This window comes from Cnephaeus nilssonii, assembly GCF_951640355.1.
Source record: "Cnephaeus nilssonii genome assembly, chromosome: 12".
In the NCBI taxonomy this organism is placed as follows: Eukaryota; Metazoa; Chordata; class Mammalia; order Chiroptera; family Vespertilionidae; genus Cnephaeus; species Cnephaeus nilssonii.
The window spans coordinates 52,919,659-52,938,849 of NC_137083.1; the positions used below are offsets into that span (position 1 = coordinate 52,919,659).

A 19,191-nucleotide genomic window follows, 5' to 3' on the forward strand; every position below is an offset into this window, starting at 1 on the left:
GAGAGCCGGGAGGGAGTGCGGGAGGCCGGGGATCGGGGCGCCGAGTGCCGGGAGGGAGTGCGGGAGGCCGGGGATCGGGGCGCCGAGAGCCGGGAGGGAGTGCGGGAGGCCGGGGATCGGGCGCCGAGAGCCGGGAGGGAGTGCGGGAGGCCGGGGATCCGGCGCCGAGAGCCGGGAGGGAGTGCGGGAGGCCGGGGATCGGGGCGCCGAGAGTGGGGAGAAGGTGCGGAAGACCGAGGATCCTGCGCCGAGAGCCGGGAGGTGGAGCGGAGGGCCGGGGATCGGAACGTCGAGAGTGGGGAGAAGGTGCGGAAGGCCGGGGATTGGGCGCCGAGAGCCGGGAGGGAGTGCGGGAGGCCGGGGATCGGGGCGCCGAGAGCCGGGAGGGAGTGCGGGAGGCCGGGGATCGGGGCGCCGAGAGCCGGGAGGGAGTGCGGGAGGCCGGGGATCGGGCACGGAGGGCGGGCGACCCGGCTCAGAGGCCGCGCGGCCCGCGTTTTCCGGGAGCGCCCCGCCCGCCAGCGCTGGCACGGCCCCTTAAAGCGGACGCGGTACGGACCGGGGCTGAGGCCCACGTTGCCCTCAGGTCCTGGGTCCCCGGTAGAGCACAAAAGGCAAGCGCGCTCCACGCCCCCCTCCCCCCTTTCCACTGACATCTTTGTAGCTCTCCCTACAAAGCGTGGGAACCCTGAAGTAGGCCATGAATTGCAAGCCGGTTGTCAACACAGGTAAGTTTTCAGTGGGGGGAGGGGGGCCGAGGCTGCATCAATTTGGGCAATGTGTTTGGACCTTGGGGAATGGCTTCCGCTTAAAAGTGGGGCAGCTGCCAGACCCCACGAAGCTCACGTGCAGTCTAAACCCAGCCCTGCTCCTAGTGCGGCCGGTGTTGGGCCGCACCACCCCTGAGGCCGCGCAGCGCTGCCCGGCCTCAGCCGCAGGAGGGGACGGAGCATCGTCCCACCTGGCTCCACGCCCTGCTTGGAGAACTGGGCACCGAAAGCTGTAGGGAGAGCTACAAAGATGTCAGTGGAAAGGGCGGGGCGGGGAGCCAGGTAGGACAGATTAGTCATTCAACTAATACTATTGAGCCCAATAAGTATTTCTTAAGCTGAACCTAAGGTTTATTAAGGCTCAGTAGTATGTATTGAGGTAGATACCCTGCTGAGCTAGGGAGTGGAGACACACATCCTTCCCTTACACACTGATGACTTCTGAGGGACACCACACAGGGGAACACAAGGTGCAGTTTCAAAGTGTGGCAAGAGCCCTGAAAGAATGGGGAGCACCAATAGGATGTGGCTACTTGGGAGGTGGGAGGTGGGAAGGTGTTCAGACACAAAGGAAAAAGCCCTAAAGCCCCAAAATAGGAAGGAGTTAGGGTTTGTGTGTGTGTGTGTTTTGGGAGGGGAAGTTGTTTGTTTTAATGTTGAAGAACCAAAGGAAGGTCAGATGGTTCTAGAGAGCAAGGGGGGAGAGAAACAGTTTGGAAATAAGCCAACACAGCCAGGCTGGCCAGAGGTCCTCTGCTCTGTGGGGGTTATGAAGCTGCCTGCCCTGGATACCACAGCCACATGCAATCCTTTATCTGCATGGGAGGGAGAGGCTTCCACCGAAGAGTGCCCAGGGTGATCTGTGGGCCCCACGCGTGGAAGGAGCCCGGGGGAGAGAAAAAGACACAGCCCCTGCCCAGGTGTGGTTTCCCCTGCTGGAAGTGTGACTGCCACTCTGCAGCCCCAAGGGGTGCCCAGAAGTGTGGGGACCTGGGCTGCTGATACAGACAGGAATGAGAAGTGGCTTTGGGCTACTCCTGTGTTGTTAATAATCCATTTCCCGTGTCCACAAGATGCTGCAGACCTCTTTGCAGTTCACAAGACAGAAGTCATCCCTACCACCTGGTTTCAAGTATGACCAGCCTTTCATTATCCTCTTCCCAACCGCCTACTGGTTTATTTACCCACTCCATTCCAACGGTGTGTGGGATATGCTTGTATACCTCTGATTCACCAAAGGGCTTATTGAGGACTTCATGTGAAACCAGAGGCCCTGGGTTCTAGCCTGCTAATTAGAAGGTAATGATGTGACCCTGGGCAAGTCTCTGGGCCTCTGTTTCTCCTTAAGCTAATGGGGGAAGTGAGTCTGACTAAAGCTGTACAGATCCTCTAGATTTACATTTATGATTCTGGTAATTAACATATTCAACCGTAATTAAGAGCAAAATTTTGGAACTAAATAAACCTGGTTTTAGCCTCCCTCTGTGTAATCTGTATAACCTTGGGGACAAGTTACCTAACCTCTCGGAGCCTCCAACCACAAACTATGATGTGTTTCGCACCCTGCGTCAATAAATGTTAGCCTATATTATTTGTCTTATCTAGATAAATAAAAGTAGTTTTGTTTCTCTTCCTACTTCATATGACAGACATATTTTCACAAATTTGGAGGATACATTGTGGAAGGTCTGACTTAAAATAAGAGCATCCTGGGGCTGAAAGTGGGATGGAAGGAGTCACTAGGGGAAAAAGAGGGGACATCTGTAATATTTTCAACAATGAAGGTACATTAAAAAAAATAAAATCAGAGCATCCTAGAAATTCACCTGAAGCGGTGGCTCTCCGCTTTAGCACCCACAAGAATAACCTGAGAGCTGTCACATACCCAGTATCTGATTCTCTAAGTCTGGAGTGGGGCCCAGAATTTGCATTTCTAACAATTTCCTACATGCTTCTGCTGCTTCTGGTCCTAAGAACAAAGTTTGAGAACCATTGACCTGGTGGTGGTGGAGGTAGTGTTGGTGATGGTAGTGATGGTGGTGATGATAACCGTGGTGGTGAAGGTGCAGCACCTCAAAAAGTTGTAGTTACCCAAGTAGGTGAAATTGGATTCCTGGGGCCCATGTGAATGTCCATTAGGAGAATGATGTCATGCATATTAACAAACAGTTATAGCAAATATGAACCCTAAATCAAGCTTTGTCAGGGTAGTCTTTAAAAATCTCTGTTGATTTGCAGTCAAGCTGCTTCTCACCTGGTAACTTGATGCAATCTGTTTCCGGATTAGCAACCACAAGAATGCATTTAGAATGATTAATGAATTAAGAGACTGAATATCCAGTCACTGGCCAGACCATATATGACAATAGAACTCTGACCCACAGTCTCGGCAGCAATGGCCCAGAACAGACAGGACTTGGCCGATGTTCACCTCCACTTCCAACTCAGGACCCAGCCATAGAAAGCCAAATTTCCTCTCCAAATCAATCACACACTAGACCGGCCTCCACCTTCCCTGTGCTACTAACCTGCAATTAGGCACACTGGAAGCCTCTCCCCCCGCCCCCCGGCCCCCCCAATAAACCTTTCCCACTAGCATTTGAGTCTTTACTTGTACTTGAGTCTCTGCCAAACGCAAGTGATGGTGGCTGACTCCCTTGCTATAGAAAGATCTGAATAAATAGCCTCTGTTTGTTCTCATTTGGGTGATCTTCGGTTTTCCTCCATAAAGTCTCCACAATAAAAGCCAGCTAATTATTGTTAATCGTTTCCTTTCTTGGAACTGTTCCTGCTGGTGTTGTTAACTCTAGTACCGCTGGGTGGCACCATTCACTTGTGACTTGCAACTAAAGCATCCTCTGGGTTCCCAGACCTGGCTGAGAAGAAATGAATGGGCAGAGAAAGATGCAAAGGCCCACCTGGCTGTGCTTATCTTGTCAATGATCCAAATGATGGTGATTTTCGCATCTAACCATGTTACATAGTGGGTGCCCTGCATGGCAAGTATTTGTTCAAGACCTGGGGGAAGGGGTGGGGGGAAGAAATTGGCTGCCTCTGGGATTCTATCTGCACTTTTGACATTTGGGGCAGGATAATGCTTTGTTGTGCTTGAGGGGTGTGGAGAAGGGGAAAGGGAAGCTGTCCTGTACATTGTAGGATGTTTAGCAGCATCTCTGCCTCTACCCACTGGATGCCGGAACCCGCCCCCCCACCCCCCACCCCGCCAATTGTGATTTAAATGTCTTCAAACATTGTCAAATGTCTCCCAGGGAGCAAAGTTGTCCCTAGGCGAGAACCACTGGGCTCCTTGTTGAGGACAGCTCTCAGCACCCCGCTCCACACTCACTTTCTTCATAACAGAATGTCAACCCTTGCATACGCTTGTCTCAGCCTCCCGCTTTTTGGCCCCCTTGAACAAGCTCTACACTAGTGTGTCTCCAGTGGGGATGTGAGCCACCTCCACCCAAAACACCTGGAGTGCTTGTGAAACTGCAGACTCCTGGGCCACCCTGCATCAGGATCCTATGGGGAAGATTCTATGCCCCACCCCTGAATAAGCCAAGGGAATTATCAGGCAGTTTGAGAAGCACGGACCCCCCTCCAGGTCCTGCTTAGTACACCTGGTCTGCAATTAGCTCCTAATTTTATGCCTGGATCTGGACATAAAAATTCTGGCCCTGGGGCATGCACATGCACAGAAAGTATCAGAATCGATACCGGGAAAGACACTAAGGGAAGAGGCTGCCGCAGGCATGCCTGCCTCTTTCCGGTTTGCTGCCATGATTTTCACATCCCTTCCTCGTGTAGACCTACTGCTACCTTCTCCCTTTCTCCTTTTGTCTCTTTAGTTGAATTGTCTCCATTACTTCTTCTCAGGGGAATTTCTCCTCCTCTGGTTCCCACCTTCTGGTTTTCTAGATGGGTTGTTCTAGCACTACCCAGGTCCAGGTGCTGCTCCTGCACTAACGCCTGTGGCCCAACAGGTCCCCTCCCTCCTACCTGAGGGGCGTGCCCTGCCAGGAGGTGAAACCCCGTCTTGCTCTGCTCTGCCCCACCACGCTGTGGCAGCTCCGCCAGTCCTGGTCCTTGAATACCTCTACTTGATCTACTTTATTATTTTTAAAAAATATATTTTAGACGAAGTGATCACAGCCAAAGACAGGCCCTTGACAGCTGGAGAAGAATGAAGGAACCCTGGGACCCGCTCCCTTCCCCCTGGGTGGCTTGAGCTTCTCCCTCCCCTTCTATCCCACAGCTCCTGGATGACATTTGATTGGGGCCAAGAACAAACCAAGGCTGGGTTTGAGGTTTGTGTGGGATGCTTGGCTTGGTTTTGTTTCTTCAGAGGGAGCCAGCCAGGGTTGTGGTGGGATGGGAAGGAACTCCCGTCCAGCCTCTCTAGAAGGAAAGAACGGGCTAAGGATGGGACTAGCAATATAACAACGATAAAGGGAAGGAGTAGGATGCCCATGCAAGACCAGGGGAGCTCTGCTGTTTGTCCAGATGGCTCCACAGGCTCAGATCCACGGTCAATGAGGAGGATCTTCTCCAAGGGCATGTCAAGGTGACTTTTCTCTGCTAAAATAAGTTCCTTCCTTGCTCTATCTCATCCAAATGTCAAGGGCCTAAGCACAGAAAAATGATTTCACTCCCCATGCCAGCTTTCTAGATAAAATCATCATCATAAAATAACCCAACCTGTCATCCATCATCTACTGTGTGTATGCCTTTCAACTACGTACTGGCAGGCAAGAGGCAATGAGATAGAAGCAGGTTGCTAGCAAGTGGCCAAGAAGGAATGGAAAACAGTGACCTAAGCAGGGGTACCAGGTCTCTAGAGAAGAGGGTCAGATATGCCTGAAGAACTGCACTGTCTGCACCTTCCAGAGGGGGCAGCAAAACCAGGACCAGGATTGAATGCTTAGCCAGAAATCTTTCTCCAGAGCCAGTGGGTGTGGGTGGCACTGGGCAGAGCCATTGCACTTAGGCATCCTGGTCTAACAAAAGAACTTGGCTTCAGCCAGACTGGCCTGAGTCCATGTGACCTCAAATAAGGTACATAACCTCTTGGAACTTGGGTTTTCCACCCATAAAATGGTAGGGATAATATTTCATTGCTCAAATGTGTGGGGAGGATTACACGACATGACATGTAAAGTTCTGGAAGCAAAAGGCCCTGGACCTAAAAGGGGTGGTAGAACAGGGAAGCTCAATTCTAATAGGGGAGAAGAAAAACTGTCTGCTCCCACTTCGAACCCTGAGCACTCTGTGCTTCTGGAAAGAAAGGAGATTAAGCAGACGCTAACAGAGAGCGCCCCTAGGGGCTAGGCCTGGGACAACACTCTCTACTTGATCTACTTTATTATTTTTTTAAAATATATTTTATTGATTTCAGAGAGGAAGGGAGTGGGGGAGAGAGAGATAGAAACATCAATGATGAGAGAGAATCATTGTCGGCTGCCTCCCGCAGGGCCTCTAGTGGGGATCGAGCCCGAAACCCGGGCATATGCCCTTGACCAGAATTGAACCCGGGACCCTTCAGTTCCCAGGCCAACGCTCTATCCACTGAGCTAAACCAGCAAGGGCTATTTGATCTACTTTAATCCCCACAACGGGAGGAGGTCTAGCCGTTACATATTTACACCTTATAAATGAGGAAACTGAGGGGTAGAGGTGAAGCAACCTGCTCTAGAACCGGATTTGGCCTTCTGACCCTGAGCCCATGCTCCTCAGCAGGATGCTGAAGGAAGAGGAGGGAGGGTGGTGAGAGATGTTCTGCAGAGCTCCATGGCTGTGCTGGGTGGAAAAGGCAGGGTTTAAGGTCAAGAACAATTGCCCTAGCCCGGCTGGTGTTGCTCAGTGGTTGAGCGTCGACCTATGAACCAGGAGGTCATGGTTCGATTCCTGGTCAGGGCACATGCCCGGGTTGCCTCCTGCATGCCCCCTACTAGGGGGCATGCAGGAGGCAACCAATCAGTGATTCTCTCTCATCATTGATGTTTCTATCTCTTCCTCCCTCTCCCTTCCTCTTTGAAATCAGTAAAAATATGTTTAAAAAAATAAAAAAGAACAATTGCCCTAGTCGGTTTGGCTCAGTGGATAGAGCATCAGCCCACGGGTTGAAGGGTCTTGGGTTCGATTCCAGTCAAGGGCATGTACCTGGGCTGCAGGCTCGATCCCTGACCCTGGATGGGGCACCTCCACGTGGGAGGCAATCAGTCAATGTGTCTCTCTCACATCCATGTTTCTTTTTCTGTCTTCCCTTCCATTCTCTAAAAATTAATGAAGGAAAATATCCTCAAGTGAGGATTAACAACAACAACAAAAAGAACAATCAACTCTTTCCCCCTCCTCCCACTCTCAGCTTTCCTGACTTGAGGCCAGGCACTGACTCCTACCCTGGTTTGAGAGGGTCTTCCAGGCCCCAGTGCACAGCCCACAGCCCCTACCCTGGAGGGCTACCCTTCCCTTGGGAGCTAGAGAGCCAGCCTTGGGGGAGACCAGGGGTAGCATCAGCTGGGAAAGCTCCAGGGAGCCTGCACGGTGACATACATGTCGGATGACCCAGGGAGCCCTGAGGAACGGTGGAGCTGGGGCCTGGAACAAGCAGGCAAAGCACAGGCGTCAGCATCACTCATCAGTCTGAACTGAGGCAGGAGTATTTTTCTAAAACAAGCTAGTATCCAGAACTTAGAAATGAAGAAACAGCCACCTGCCACCTAGAAGTTGCCGCTAAGGGCCTGCCTAGCCTCCTCTCTGGCCTGTCCACCTGAGATGTGACTGGCAGTTTGGAAGCCACAGTTGAAGGTGATGGGCCTGTTTTGTGCATTGGGTTCCCGGAGGCAGCCACTTGGGCTTTCAGCTCAGTTGTTCTCCATCTGCCATTTTCTCCATATTGCCAATTTGCTTCCTGACACCCAGGACCATGGGAGTAATTAACCCTCAAGAAGCCAAGTGTCTGGTCCTTTAAAAAAAAAAAATGTATTTTTTTTTATTGATTTCAGGGAGGAAGGGAGAGAGAGATAGAAACATCAATGATGAGAGAGAATCATTGATCGGCCACCTCCTGCACGCCCCACACTGGGGATTAAGCCCAAACCCGGCATGTGCCCTTGACCAGAATCCATCCTGGGACCCTTCAGACAGCAGGCCCATGCTCTATTCACTGAGCCAAACCAGTTAGGGCTCTGGTCTTTTTTAAGAAAGTGAAAACTTACTGAATGATACTTCAACAAACAAAACAATAATTTAAATGCTTACACTTTTTAAAAAAACCACTTGAACCCGTTGTCCTCAGCATAAAATGCCCAGCGCATCTGCACGTGTACTTCGTGGTGGGCAGTCCTAAGTCTTGCGACCTGTGCTCCTCGGTTGTCCTAGGCCAGTGGCGGCAGCGCGGACTATCAAGTCCTTTCCCCGCTGGGAAGCTTTTCCTGACTTCCCTCCTCGCGGGCTTGTGACCTTGTTTGTGCCCGGCGCTCAGGAACCTGTGTTATGGTGGTCGGTGCCCTAGCCAGACTGCCAGTTGCAGGGGACAAGGTGGTGTCTGCCTCCCTAGGGTGCCCCCACCTCCATAAACGCACTGAACGTCTGGAGTGAACTGAAGGCGGGAAGTGTGGCCGCCACCTCCGTGCATCTATTTCTAGGTCTCAGCCCTGGGCGCGGGGAGACGCAGAACGCCGTTCGGCGGTCTCCAGCCAGGAAAGGGTTAAGCCGCCCTCTCCCCACCCCCCAAAAAAAGGCGAGGGGAAGAGTCCGGCAGAAGGTCCTGTTTACGGCAGCTGCCGGAGTCCCCGCGGCCCTGGGAGAGGCGTTGCCGTGGCTACGGGCCGGGCGCCCGCCAGCTGCGGATGAGCTCACTGGAGCGGCGGGGGCGCGGGGCGGGGCGGGGCGGCGGGCGCGCGGCAGGCGCAGAGCCGCGGGGCGGACGCGAAGGGGGACGCGGCTGCGGGCCGAGCCCGCCTTCACTCGCCCACGGCCGCGGCGGGGCGGCGGCGACGCGAGCGCAGGGAGCTCAGCTCTCCCGGAGAGGCCCGGCGGATCCCAGGGCGGAGGGCGGCGGGCCATGGCGCCCTGGGCCCCCGCCGCCTGCAGCCCCCGCCCACCCGGGCGCCGGGAGCTGCGCCTCGGAGCCAGCGGAGCCGCGGCCCGCCTGGAGGAGGTAGGACCGGGCCGGGGGACAGTGGAGGGGACGCGCTGGGGGACCGAGGACCGAGGAGGGGACGCGCCCGGGGAAAGGGAGGAGACGGCTGGAGCTGCCTCAACCCGGAGCTGGAAGGGGGCTGTTTGCAGACCACAGACTGGGTTTCCTTCCCTTGTGCGGACGTGGGGACCGAGGCGCTGCAGCCCGACCTGCAGGACGTGAGCGAAGTGCTGTCCAGGCGTCCTAACGGGCTGGGGTGACTTCCAGGGCCCGGCCGGGAAGTCGCCGTCCCGCGCGCCTCGAAAACCTGCACAAACTGGGCAGAGCCCCCTCCTTTCTTGCAGTGTTGGGTCCCAGGGGGCGAGAGAGAGGGGGGTGGGGTGGGGCGGGGTTGAGCAGCCAACCCTCCCTCGCTGTAGTCAGAATTTGCAATCTGGGGAAAGCAGTAAGGAAAAGACGATGGAATGATCATCTTTCTCCCACTTTTCCCCTAAGGATGGAGTTGGGAGCCCATGGAGGGGGGGAGGGGAGTCTCAACGCAGGACGGAAAGATATTTAGGAGGGTCACAGAGGACTGGATTCAAACCGCCGAGAAGGAATCCTGGAGTGAGGGGAGGGTGGGGAAGTTGGGCAGTGCCCTCCATGGGGGCACAGATGGGGAAGGGAGGTACGGTGACTGCTGTAACCGGCTGGTGCTGGGAAAGGGGCGCTCTAGCTGGTGCTGAGACGTGCTTCAGGGCTGTGACTTCCCTAATGCTGTGAAGTACACAGTAATACTAGTAATGGCCCCCGGAAACAGGGTTACAGTAGGCACTCCCAGTAATTTTGTTATTAAACTCTTACACCCTCGGTGGTTACTACATAAAAGAAAAGAACAAAATCCTTTCTGCTTTCGTTGTCAGATATCAGACACACCAAAGGAATGGAGTAGAACACCGTTAGGGTATCTGCCTGGGATGGAGCAGAATTCTGCCAGAATTCAAGGGCAAACCGAGGCTGTTTTTGAGGAAGGGTAGTGAAGAGGCTGCGGGAGGGGCTGGCCTACAGTCCTTTTGTTCCAGAAGATTTGAATCCTGTCTGTGTCGAACATTCATTGACCTAACATTTCTGTGTGCTAGGCCTTAAGGACACAGTGATAAATATCTCCCTTCCTTCCAGGAACTCACCATCCTAGCTGGATGGTCAGACAAAACATTAAAACCAGTTCTGGTCTCTGGCCTGGCTGTGAGTGCTGCATGCCAGGACAACCCAGGGCAGGGCCACCCAGCTCAGGAGGCCCACAGAGTAGGTACTGTCGGGGCTGAGCCCTGAAAACCTCTTCACCAAGCAAACAAATCTGGGGAGGTGGTTCCAGGCTGAGGAAACTGGCATGGGCAAAGTCACCAAGAGGGAGGGAGGGGGACAGGCAAGTGTGGGAAGAATTCATATAGTGTAGTGTAGTGATGGGCTAATCAAGAGATAAAGGTAGAATGTGGTGACAGGCTTGGACACAGGGCGAGATCGCTTAGACTAAAACTCAGTGTGGAAAAGTCCAGGAGAAAACACAGCAAAGAAAAAAGAATGGATATTTTGAATGGCCTGAATTTAGCAGATCACAACACTTGGACAATGAATTTGGCTCTAACTTTTCTGGCAGCGTAGAGACAAACAAAAATACACTGGATTGCACAGTTTTGGATTTGGGACAACAGAAAGCATACAAATTAATTTTCAGAACAAAATTTTTTCTGTAATTTTTTCAACTGAGAATTTGTCATGTAGTAAAGACTAAAGAGTGGCGTAGAAAAATGTATTCCTGCCCAGCCGGCGTGGCTCAGTGGTTGAGCGTTGACCTGTGAACCACGAGGTCATGGTTCAATTTCCGGTCAGGGCACATGCCCAGGTTGTGGGATTGATCCCCAGTGTGGGGAGTGCAGGAGGCAGCCAATCAAGGATTCTCTCTCATCACTGATGTTTCTGTCTCTCTCCCTCTTCCTTCATCTCTAAAGTCAAGTCACCATGAAGGAGGGAGCAGGAAAATAAAATTCCACATGACTATCTTTCTATACCATCTCCCTGTAATGGCTGGGGACATACTGCATTTCTGTGGGGGACTGAGTGTCAGCTCAGGCTTGAGAGCAGTGAGGGCCCTGGGAATCCTATATGGAGGAGCCATGGTCCCTCAAATGTAGGAAGAAGTGGCATCTACTTCGAGGAATGTGGAGAGCAAAGCACCCAGGGTGCCCAACCCTGCGGGTGAAGCAGGCACGTTATAATATGGCTCCTGGGTAGGTGGGCTGAGACTCCGGTCTGGAGAAGGAGCCACACAGGGCAAGTGTGTTGGGACAGCATCTGGCAGTCCTGACCAAAGGGAGATGGGGAGAGGGCACAGCATTGAGGGTTCCATTCAGAGGGACGAGTCCACTTCTCCAAGTGGTCCAGGTCTTCCCGCCCTCAGACCTGAGGTTAAGCCTGCTTCTTGGGGGTGGGAAAAGGGTGAGACTCAGGAGACCAGAGATCCACTCGGAGAGAGGCCAGGGAGGGTGGAATCTTGTTTGCTGCAACACAAGGAATGTTATAGAAGAACGAGGAATTCCAGCTAAGAGCTGACAAGTTCTGCAGACCCAGCCACAAATCTCCCAGCCAGGTCCTTCTCTAAGGTTTCTGCACAAGAGACAGACCAGCAGAATCTACGTTAGTGTGTTCCTAATGTGCCTTTTAGTCTAAAGTTTAAACCATTTCTTGCCAATAATAGATGCCTTAAATTAACATTGAGGTATGAGAGAGAGTCTACTGTTCTCCCCCCTCCCCCATCACATTTCTTAACTTTTTTTTTTAAATTTCTTTATTAATTAAGGTATTACATGTGTCCTTATTCCCCCATTACCCTTAACATTTTAATTAGAGGTGCCCTGTAACAACGATGCCGGGGCCCCACCCTAGACCAAGTAAATCAAAATATCTGAGAATGGGCCCTGCTCATCGGGACTTTTGAAAGGTCTCAGGTGATTTTAAGGTATGGCCAAGTTTGAGAGTGGCTGCTTTAACAATCACCTAGAGGGCTCATTAGAGCAGGGGACAAAAACCAAGATCCCATAGAATTTTAAATTAGGAAGCCTGTTACTCATATTGAAATCAACTGCCTAATCAGCCTTCAACATCAAGATCTAAAGCCGCCTGAACAGGTACAGATAAGGAGGCTGGTTACAGACACATTTATGGGAAGCTGTGTGTGTGTGTGTGTGTGTGTGTGTGTGTGTGTGTGTGAAGCACTTTTAGGACAGAAACTCTCAAAGGATAATGACAAGGCTTCTGCTGTTCCATCCGTCTGGTCTAGTACTGTTGTATGCAGTGCTGCCCCGCAGTCTTTCTCTTGTCCTCTGAAACCTTTCTTAAGTGCTGAGCCTCCGACCCATGGGTTCTTTCCACTTCCCTCCTGATATTCAAGTGTATTTGTCCTCTGACCCATGGCTTCTAAATTGGAAAGAAGCTAGAAGAATTAGTTTGCAATTTAACATTTGTAAAGTCTCAGTCGGAAGGAATGAACCTTGCCTGGCCGGTGTGACTCAGTGGTTGAGCGTCAACCTATGAACCAGGAAGGAGGTCATAGTTCAATTCCCAGTCAGTAGGGGTCGTGCAGGAGACAGCTGATTAATGATTCTCTCTCATCATTGATGTTTCTCTCTCTCTCCCTCTCCCTTCCTTTCTGAAATCACTAAAAAAAATGTTTTTTAAAAAAAGAAGGAATGAGTCTATAAGGGTTGAATTTTAGCAACTCCGACAAGATAATCGAAAAGGTATTTTGAAGGTTAGAGCCTTTCCCAAGAACCTTCAAATATACCTCGCAGGTAGCTGCTGCTTTGGCTATGGGCAAAGTTGATTCAGCCTCCCTTACTGTTTCAGGAACCTCAACCCCTTCTTTTTTGCCTCCCAAGTGACCACGGCTGACCCCTGCTTGTGCCGTGTGTCACACACCGCTCTGTGTCCAGGCATGGATCCTTCTTTCTCCATCAGAACCAGGCAGCCTCCACACGTATCCCAGGCTCTCTTTGAATCCCCCACACTGGCTACCTAACAGAAAGATTCACAGGCACCTCTTTCCCTTTAATTACAGGAGGCAGGTCAGTGCTTGGAACTGAGTCAAGTGATTAACACAGTTTTCTACACTTGATGGCCAAAAGACAGCAATATATCAGGAAGCAATATACCCGACTGTCTTTTCCCCTTGGGTTAAAATCATGGTCTGATTTGGGCAAAAAGTTAGCCCAAATAACTGTTTGTCTAGAAGTTAAGCTCTTTGCCAGCTGGAGCCCAGAGTTGCTTTGTCTTTGGTCTCCCTTTGACATTTTTGTCCTGGGCGTACAGTTGGCTAAAAGAGAGGTAAGCCCGATACCCCCTTTCCTAACTGGCTGAACTACCAAAAACCAAGTTATCAGTTTTTTCCTGGCCTTAGGGAAGGAAGGGGTGAGTCACCCTCACAGCAAGCTCAGGAAAGAGGTTAGCTTCCCGCAGCAGTGGGAAATCTGGAGTGTCCATGCTGCCTTCCAATGTGAGAGTGAGATGGAGCTGGAAAGTGGGGCCAGGACAGGAGGCCTTGACCATAACCCTGACCGTTCTTCCATGGTACCCAGGCCTCCCATGGGCTCTGTGTTTTATCAGGAGGGTTTGTCAGAACAGTTCTAACAGAGAAGCAAATGTATTTTGTTTTATTTTCCTTAAAAGTATATTTAAGATTTTAAAGATTACTTGTCTATGCATATTTTTTATATACATATCTATATCATAAAAGGCCTGTGGTCATGACGCAGTAATGGCGTCGCAACCAAAGGAGCAGTGGCTCTCGCAGCGTGCGCAGCGTCTGCTGAGTGTGCGAGGCGGAGCGGGGCGACGGACATGGCCCTGATGGCAGGCTAGGCCTAGGGGACCCTACATGCGCACAATTTAATCATGCGCTGGGCCTCTAGTAGTTACATGTAAACTATGAAAGTTATGTCTGTATTGAACAGTATTTTGTGGGAGTAATTCCATGTGATACATACATAGTCCTCTCCTTCTTAAGAACTGCCTAGTGTTTCTTTGCACGGATTGACTTCATTTGTTTAACAAACTATCTACAGGGTGTTCCCCAAAAATGTATATGCACTTTGAATGATTCTAAAGTCAGTGTTTATTAACATGCAGGTCATCTTCAAAACTTAAAAGAATCTACAGAAATGAATAAATTTTTTTGACAACACTTGTTTTCAGACAGATGACCATTCTGATTCAGGCACTACTGATAGCACAAAGCAATAGAATTGTAAACATCAAGACATCAAGAATCATTTTGCTCGGTATTTGTGTGCCCTCAATTAGTTGACTGTTGTCAATTTTGTACTGTATCTTATATGTGTCCCCATAAAAAAAAAAAAAAAGCCTAGCCTGGCTGGCGTGGCTCAGGGGTTGAGCATTGACCTATAAACCAGGAGGTCATGGTTCGATTCCTGGTCAGGGCACATGCCAGATTGCAGGCTTGATCCTCAGTGTGGGGCATGCAGGAGGCAACTAGTCAATGATTCTCTTTCATCATTGATGTTTCTATCTCTCTCCCTCTCCCTTTCTCTCTGAAATCAATAAAAATATATATATTTTAAAAGTCTAGTGACACTTTAGGGTAAATTTTCTTTGTTCAAAGTTTAGTCTGGCTTCGCCCATTATTTCAAATCAGTTAAACCTGAAAAGGAGTGAGATATTTATGAGCAATTGGTCGTTTCTGATTTTAGCCACCAGAAATACTCTCTGGCACTTATTCCATTATTTCTGTAAGTTAAATTCCCAGAAGTGGAATTGCTAGATTAAAATAGATTTCAAAGCCAAATGCATGTTGAATATATTTGTGCCCAGTGATGGATATTTTAAAAATGAGATTCTGATACCCAGTTATTTATTTATTTTTTTAAATATATTTTTATTGACTTGAGAGATAAAGGGCAGGAGAGAGAGATAGAAATATCAGTGATGAGAGAATCATTGATTGGCTGCCTCCCGCATGCCCCCTGTTGGGGATCGAACCAGCAATCTGGGCATGTGCCCTTGATTGGAATTGAACCTGGGACCCTTCAGTCCATAGGCCAACACTCTATCCACTGAGCCAAACCAGCTAGGGCCTGATACCCAGGTGTGTTTTTTTTTATTGTAAAATTATTACCTCTCTCTTCCCCAATCCACATTCCCACTCTAGTTCCCCACTGAATTTACTATGAATTTCTATTTAAGTTGATAATGAAAATTAAAATTCATATTGTGGCATATTCAAAGAGGCAATCTCTTATTTTGAGTTTTGTTATGGTAAAAAAGGCAACATGTTAAAATTAGAATTCCTAAGTTTTTGTTTTATGGATTGTCCCCCAACAAATTGCCCAGTTTTATCTCTTGTTGTTGGTTTCGTGTTCCCATAACCTTGATCCCACATCACCACGATTCCAAATATGGTGTAGGCTGAAAACTGGGGTTGGTGGGTAACTTACCCACAAGAGCCAACCCAGTGGAATAATCTAAAGTGCCTCCTTTTTCTTTCATACTTTCTCCTTTCTCCATAAGGAAGATGTAAGCAAGACTGAATTTGATTTAGCACTAAGTTCTGTGCAAATCCACTGTGGGTAGTAGCTAGGGCAACCATGTACTAGTATACACACTGGGACACTGAATGATAAGTGATCCAGATGCACTGATACAGGCAGACATGACTTTGAACCATCCTCTGTTAATCCTCACCAGAGGATATTTTCTCAATTGCTTTCCAGAGACTGGGAGGGTGGGAAGGGGGGGGAAGAGAGAGAGAGAGAGAAAGAGAGAGGAGAGAAACATCGATGTGAGAGACGTGTGAACTGCTCGGCTCCTGCCCTTGACCAGGAACTTGCAACCCAAATATGTGCCCTTGACCAGGAATCAAGCCCGAGACCCTTTGGTGTGCAGGCCAACACTCCACCCACTGAGCCACACAGGCTAGACACCCCCCCAGCCTTTTTTTAAAAAAAAATATATTTCTTTATTGATTTCAGAGAGGAAAGGAGAGGGAGAGAGAGAAACATCAATGAGAGAATCATTGATTGGCTGCCTCCTGCATGCCCCCCCACCCCCACTGGGGATCAAGCCCACAACCTGGGCATGTGCCCTTTGCTGGAATCGAACCCAGGACCCTCCAGTCCGTAGGCCGGCGCTCTAGCCACTGAGCCAAACCAGCTAGCCGTCCCGCCCCCCCCCCCCCCAGCCTTTCTTAGCCTCCCTAGAGTAGAGGCCTGAACCCAGGGAAGGAAGTGGGTCAGGTGGATGCCCGGTGCTGCGTGTGAACTTCTCGTCCCACTGAGTGAGTCAGAGAAGGCTACTGCTGTCCCTGCCACCGTGGAAAAAATAACAACTGACTGCCTCTTCCCAGCAAATTGGAACCATTAGAACAGGACGCTTCTGTGATCTTATTTGTGCTTCTCACATCCTTGGGAAGTACAGGCTCGACCTCCTCAGATGACCAAGCAGAGGCATTTGTATGGGATCATGCGGCAAATTAGGGTTAAAATGGACCATCGAGGGAGAAGTGAGTTGGGGGAGAGGCTGTAGAGCTCTGGTTTGGTCACTGGACAGGAGCACTGGGCTGCCTGAGACACAGAACGTGTGTCACCTGCAGCTGGAGTGGGACCGGTTTCTCAGCCACAGGCTTGGTCAGCGTGGTGGTGGGAAGGCGCAGGACCGTCCCACAGCAGCTGGCCAGTGCTCCGGCTTCTGCCAGGCAGTGTCTCCAGCTCTCTGGGGCTCAGTGATTCTCTACTTAATACTCTGAGCTGTGGGTGAGACTGGTTCAGATTTGGAATGAAGTGTATGGTCATCCAACCCCAAGCATGACTGACTCCCTGGCATCTTGTGGCGACTGTCATCCTTTACATCTGGTCCATTTCATCATCTGTTGGTGACAATCAACAGACACACATAAGCTCCCAGGACATCAAAAGGGGCCAGTGCTCTCTGTTTACCCTCCAGCTGTGCTGGTGCATCTAATGGGGTGGGAAAATATCAAAGAGGAGAGAGCAAGATGCTTCCCAAAAACCACGAGACTTGGTGAGTCCAGCACTGTAGAGACAGTGCCCAGAGAGCTTTTAGTCCAGGTTCTTCTTTCAGCCTGAACAACAGGGACACCTAGGTCCTGGGACATAGAGGAGAGAGATGGGGACAAGGGCCAGAGAGGCTGCTCCTAGGCACACACACAACCACGGGCTCAGACTGCCAGTTGATGGAAAGAAACTAGGAGAATGCTGCTTTCAGGATGGGGAGATAGAGCAACTGGAAGAGCCAGCCCCCTGAGGCAGGTCTTCAGGTTCTTCTCACATCCCTGGAATCTGGCTTTCATCCCTGCCATCTGCTGAGACCTTATCCCAAGTTACTACTGCTGCATCTAGTGGCCAGTTGGCTGTTGTCATTGTTCTTGAGCTCCACAATGTAAGCAGATCAAGGGTGATGTAAAACTGGCTCTGATGCTGAAATGCTTCCTGAGCACCTTACTGTCCCACCTTCCTGGGACCTGCTAGACCTCCCACCAGGATTCAGCCATTAGAGGATTAACAATAAGACCATTCTGATTGGCTGATGTCCAAGCCACACCTTTGTTAAGTATTTTGAATATTGCCCCATCTGAGACACCATCTGTTTTGGTTGTCCTAATTGTCTTAAAAAAGAGAGAGATCTTCACTGATTCTTTTTCTTTTCTTTATTTCACTCAAAATGTGTTAACTTTTTTTGAGATATATATATATATATATAAAATCTTTATTGTTGAAAATATTACATATGCCCTAGCTGGTCTGGCTTAGTGGATAGAGTGTCAGCCTGTGGACTGAAGGGTCCCGGGTTTGATTCCAGTCAAGGGCACGTGGCCCGGTTGTGGGCTCATCCCCAGTGCAGGAGGCAGCCGATCAACAATTCTCTCTCATCATTGATGTTTCTATCTCTCTCTCTCTCTCCCTTCCTCTCTGAAATCAATAAACATATATTTTTTTAAAAAGAGAAGAAACTATTACATCTGTCCCCCATTGACCCCTTCTAGGGCCCCTCTTCCGCCGGCCTTCACCACCCTATTGTCTGTGTCCATGGGTTATGCATATATGCATACAAGTTCTTTGGTTGATCACCTCCCACCCACCCACTCTTCCCTGCCTTCCCTCAGAGATCCGCACTCTGTTCCATGCTTCCATATCTCTGGATCCATTCCGTTCATCAATTTATTTTGTTACTTAGATTCCACATATGAGTGAGATCATGTGATACTTATCTTTCTCTGATTGACTTATTTCACTTAGCATGATACTCTCCAGGTCCCTCCATGCTGTCTCAAAGGGTAAGAGATTCTTCTTTTTTACTGCTGCATAGGATTCCACAGTATAGATGTACCACAGCTTTTTTATCCACTCGTCTACTGATGGGCAGGCACTTGGGCTGGATATTAACCTTTTATCAGATGTATCATGGCCAAATATGTTCTCCCATACAGTGGGCTCCCTTTTTGTTTTGCTGTGCAGAAGCTTTTTATTTTGATGTAGTCCCATTGGTTTATTTTCTCCTTAGTTTCCTTTGCCCAGGAGTTGTATCCGTAAACATCTTCAGTTGATTTTTCAGGATGGTTCTTCTGTATTTTAGTTGTATTTCCAGTTTGTCCTGGGAGAGTGCAGTGTAGCTTTCACTTACTCTGCCGCCATTTTGGTGATTCTTTTTCTTCTCATTTAACAAGTATTTGCACTGCAGTCACATCAGACCAATATCTGGGCTAGACACTGTAAAGGGATGAAAATAAGTGCAATGTGTGTGTTTAGCCATCAGACCTCACTGTCTAGTTGGCAGGCCCAGATAAAGAAAATGAGTCAAGAGCTGAGTCGCAGGGCAATGCAAGAATAACCCCCATGGCTCCGTTCTCCACTCGCTTCTTTTTCGTCACCTCTTTCAGAGAGCTCATTCGTGCTCTCTGGTTCTCTGGCTCTCCAACTTTACATCTCCACGGTTGTTTTCACCACACCCTTAGATCTTTCCCTTTGATTGTCTATTGTACATGTTTCCTCTTAAATGTACCATTTTAAACCTTACCATGTCCCAAAGATCTAAGATGTAATCATACCTTCATTATGTATCCTCTTTATTTTCTGAGGGTAGCAAATCTTAACTGCTCTTTCTTACTCTCAGAATATCCCACAGCCTAGTCCTCTAACCTTTTCCATCTTCTTCTCCATGGTCCCCCCTTCCATCCCCACCCCCATCACACATCCCCTAGATCCAGTGCCGCCA

The 19,191-nt window shown here is 49.9% G+C and overlaps 1 protein-coding gene across 2 annotated transcripts in view; it reads left to right on the forward strand.

Annotated features, from left to right (window-relative positions):
• Positions 1-8,620: 8,620 nt before the first annotated feature.
• DENND2A (DENN domain containing 2A) overlaps positions 8,621-19,191 on the forward strand; it is a gene marked incomplete at its 5' end in the record, with an annotated part of 99,814 nt that continues 89,243 nt past the window's right edge. The window contains one exon of one of the 2 annotated variants that reach the window (XM_079785405.1): positions 8,621-8,931. In XM_079785405.1, the coding sequence (XP_079641531.1) occupies positions 8,621-8,931 (311 nt within the window). The remainder of the gene's footprint in view (positions 8,932-19,191) is intronic. The other variant, XM_079785406.1, reaches the window with a different exon arrangement.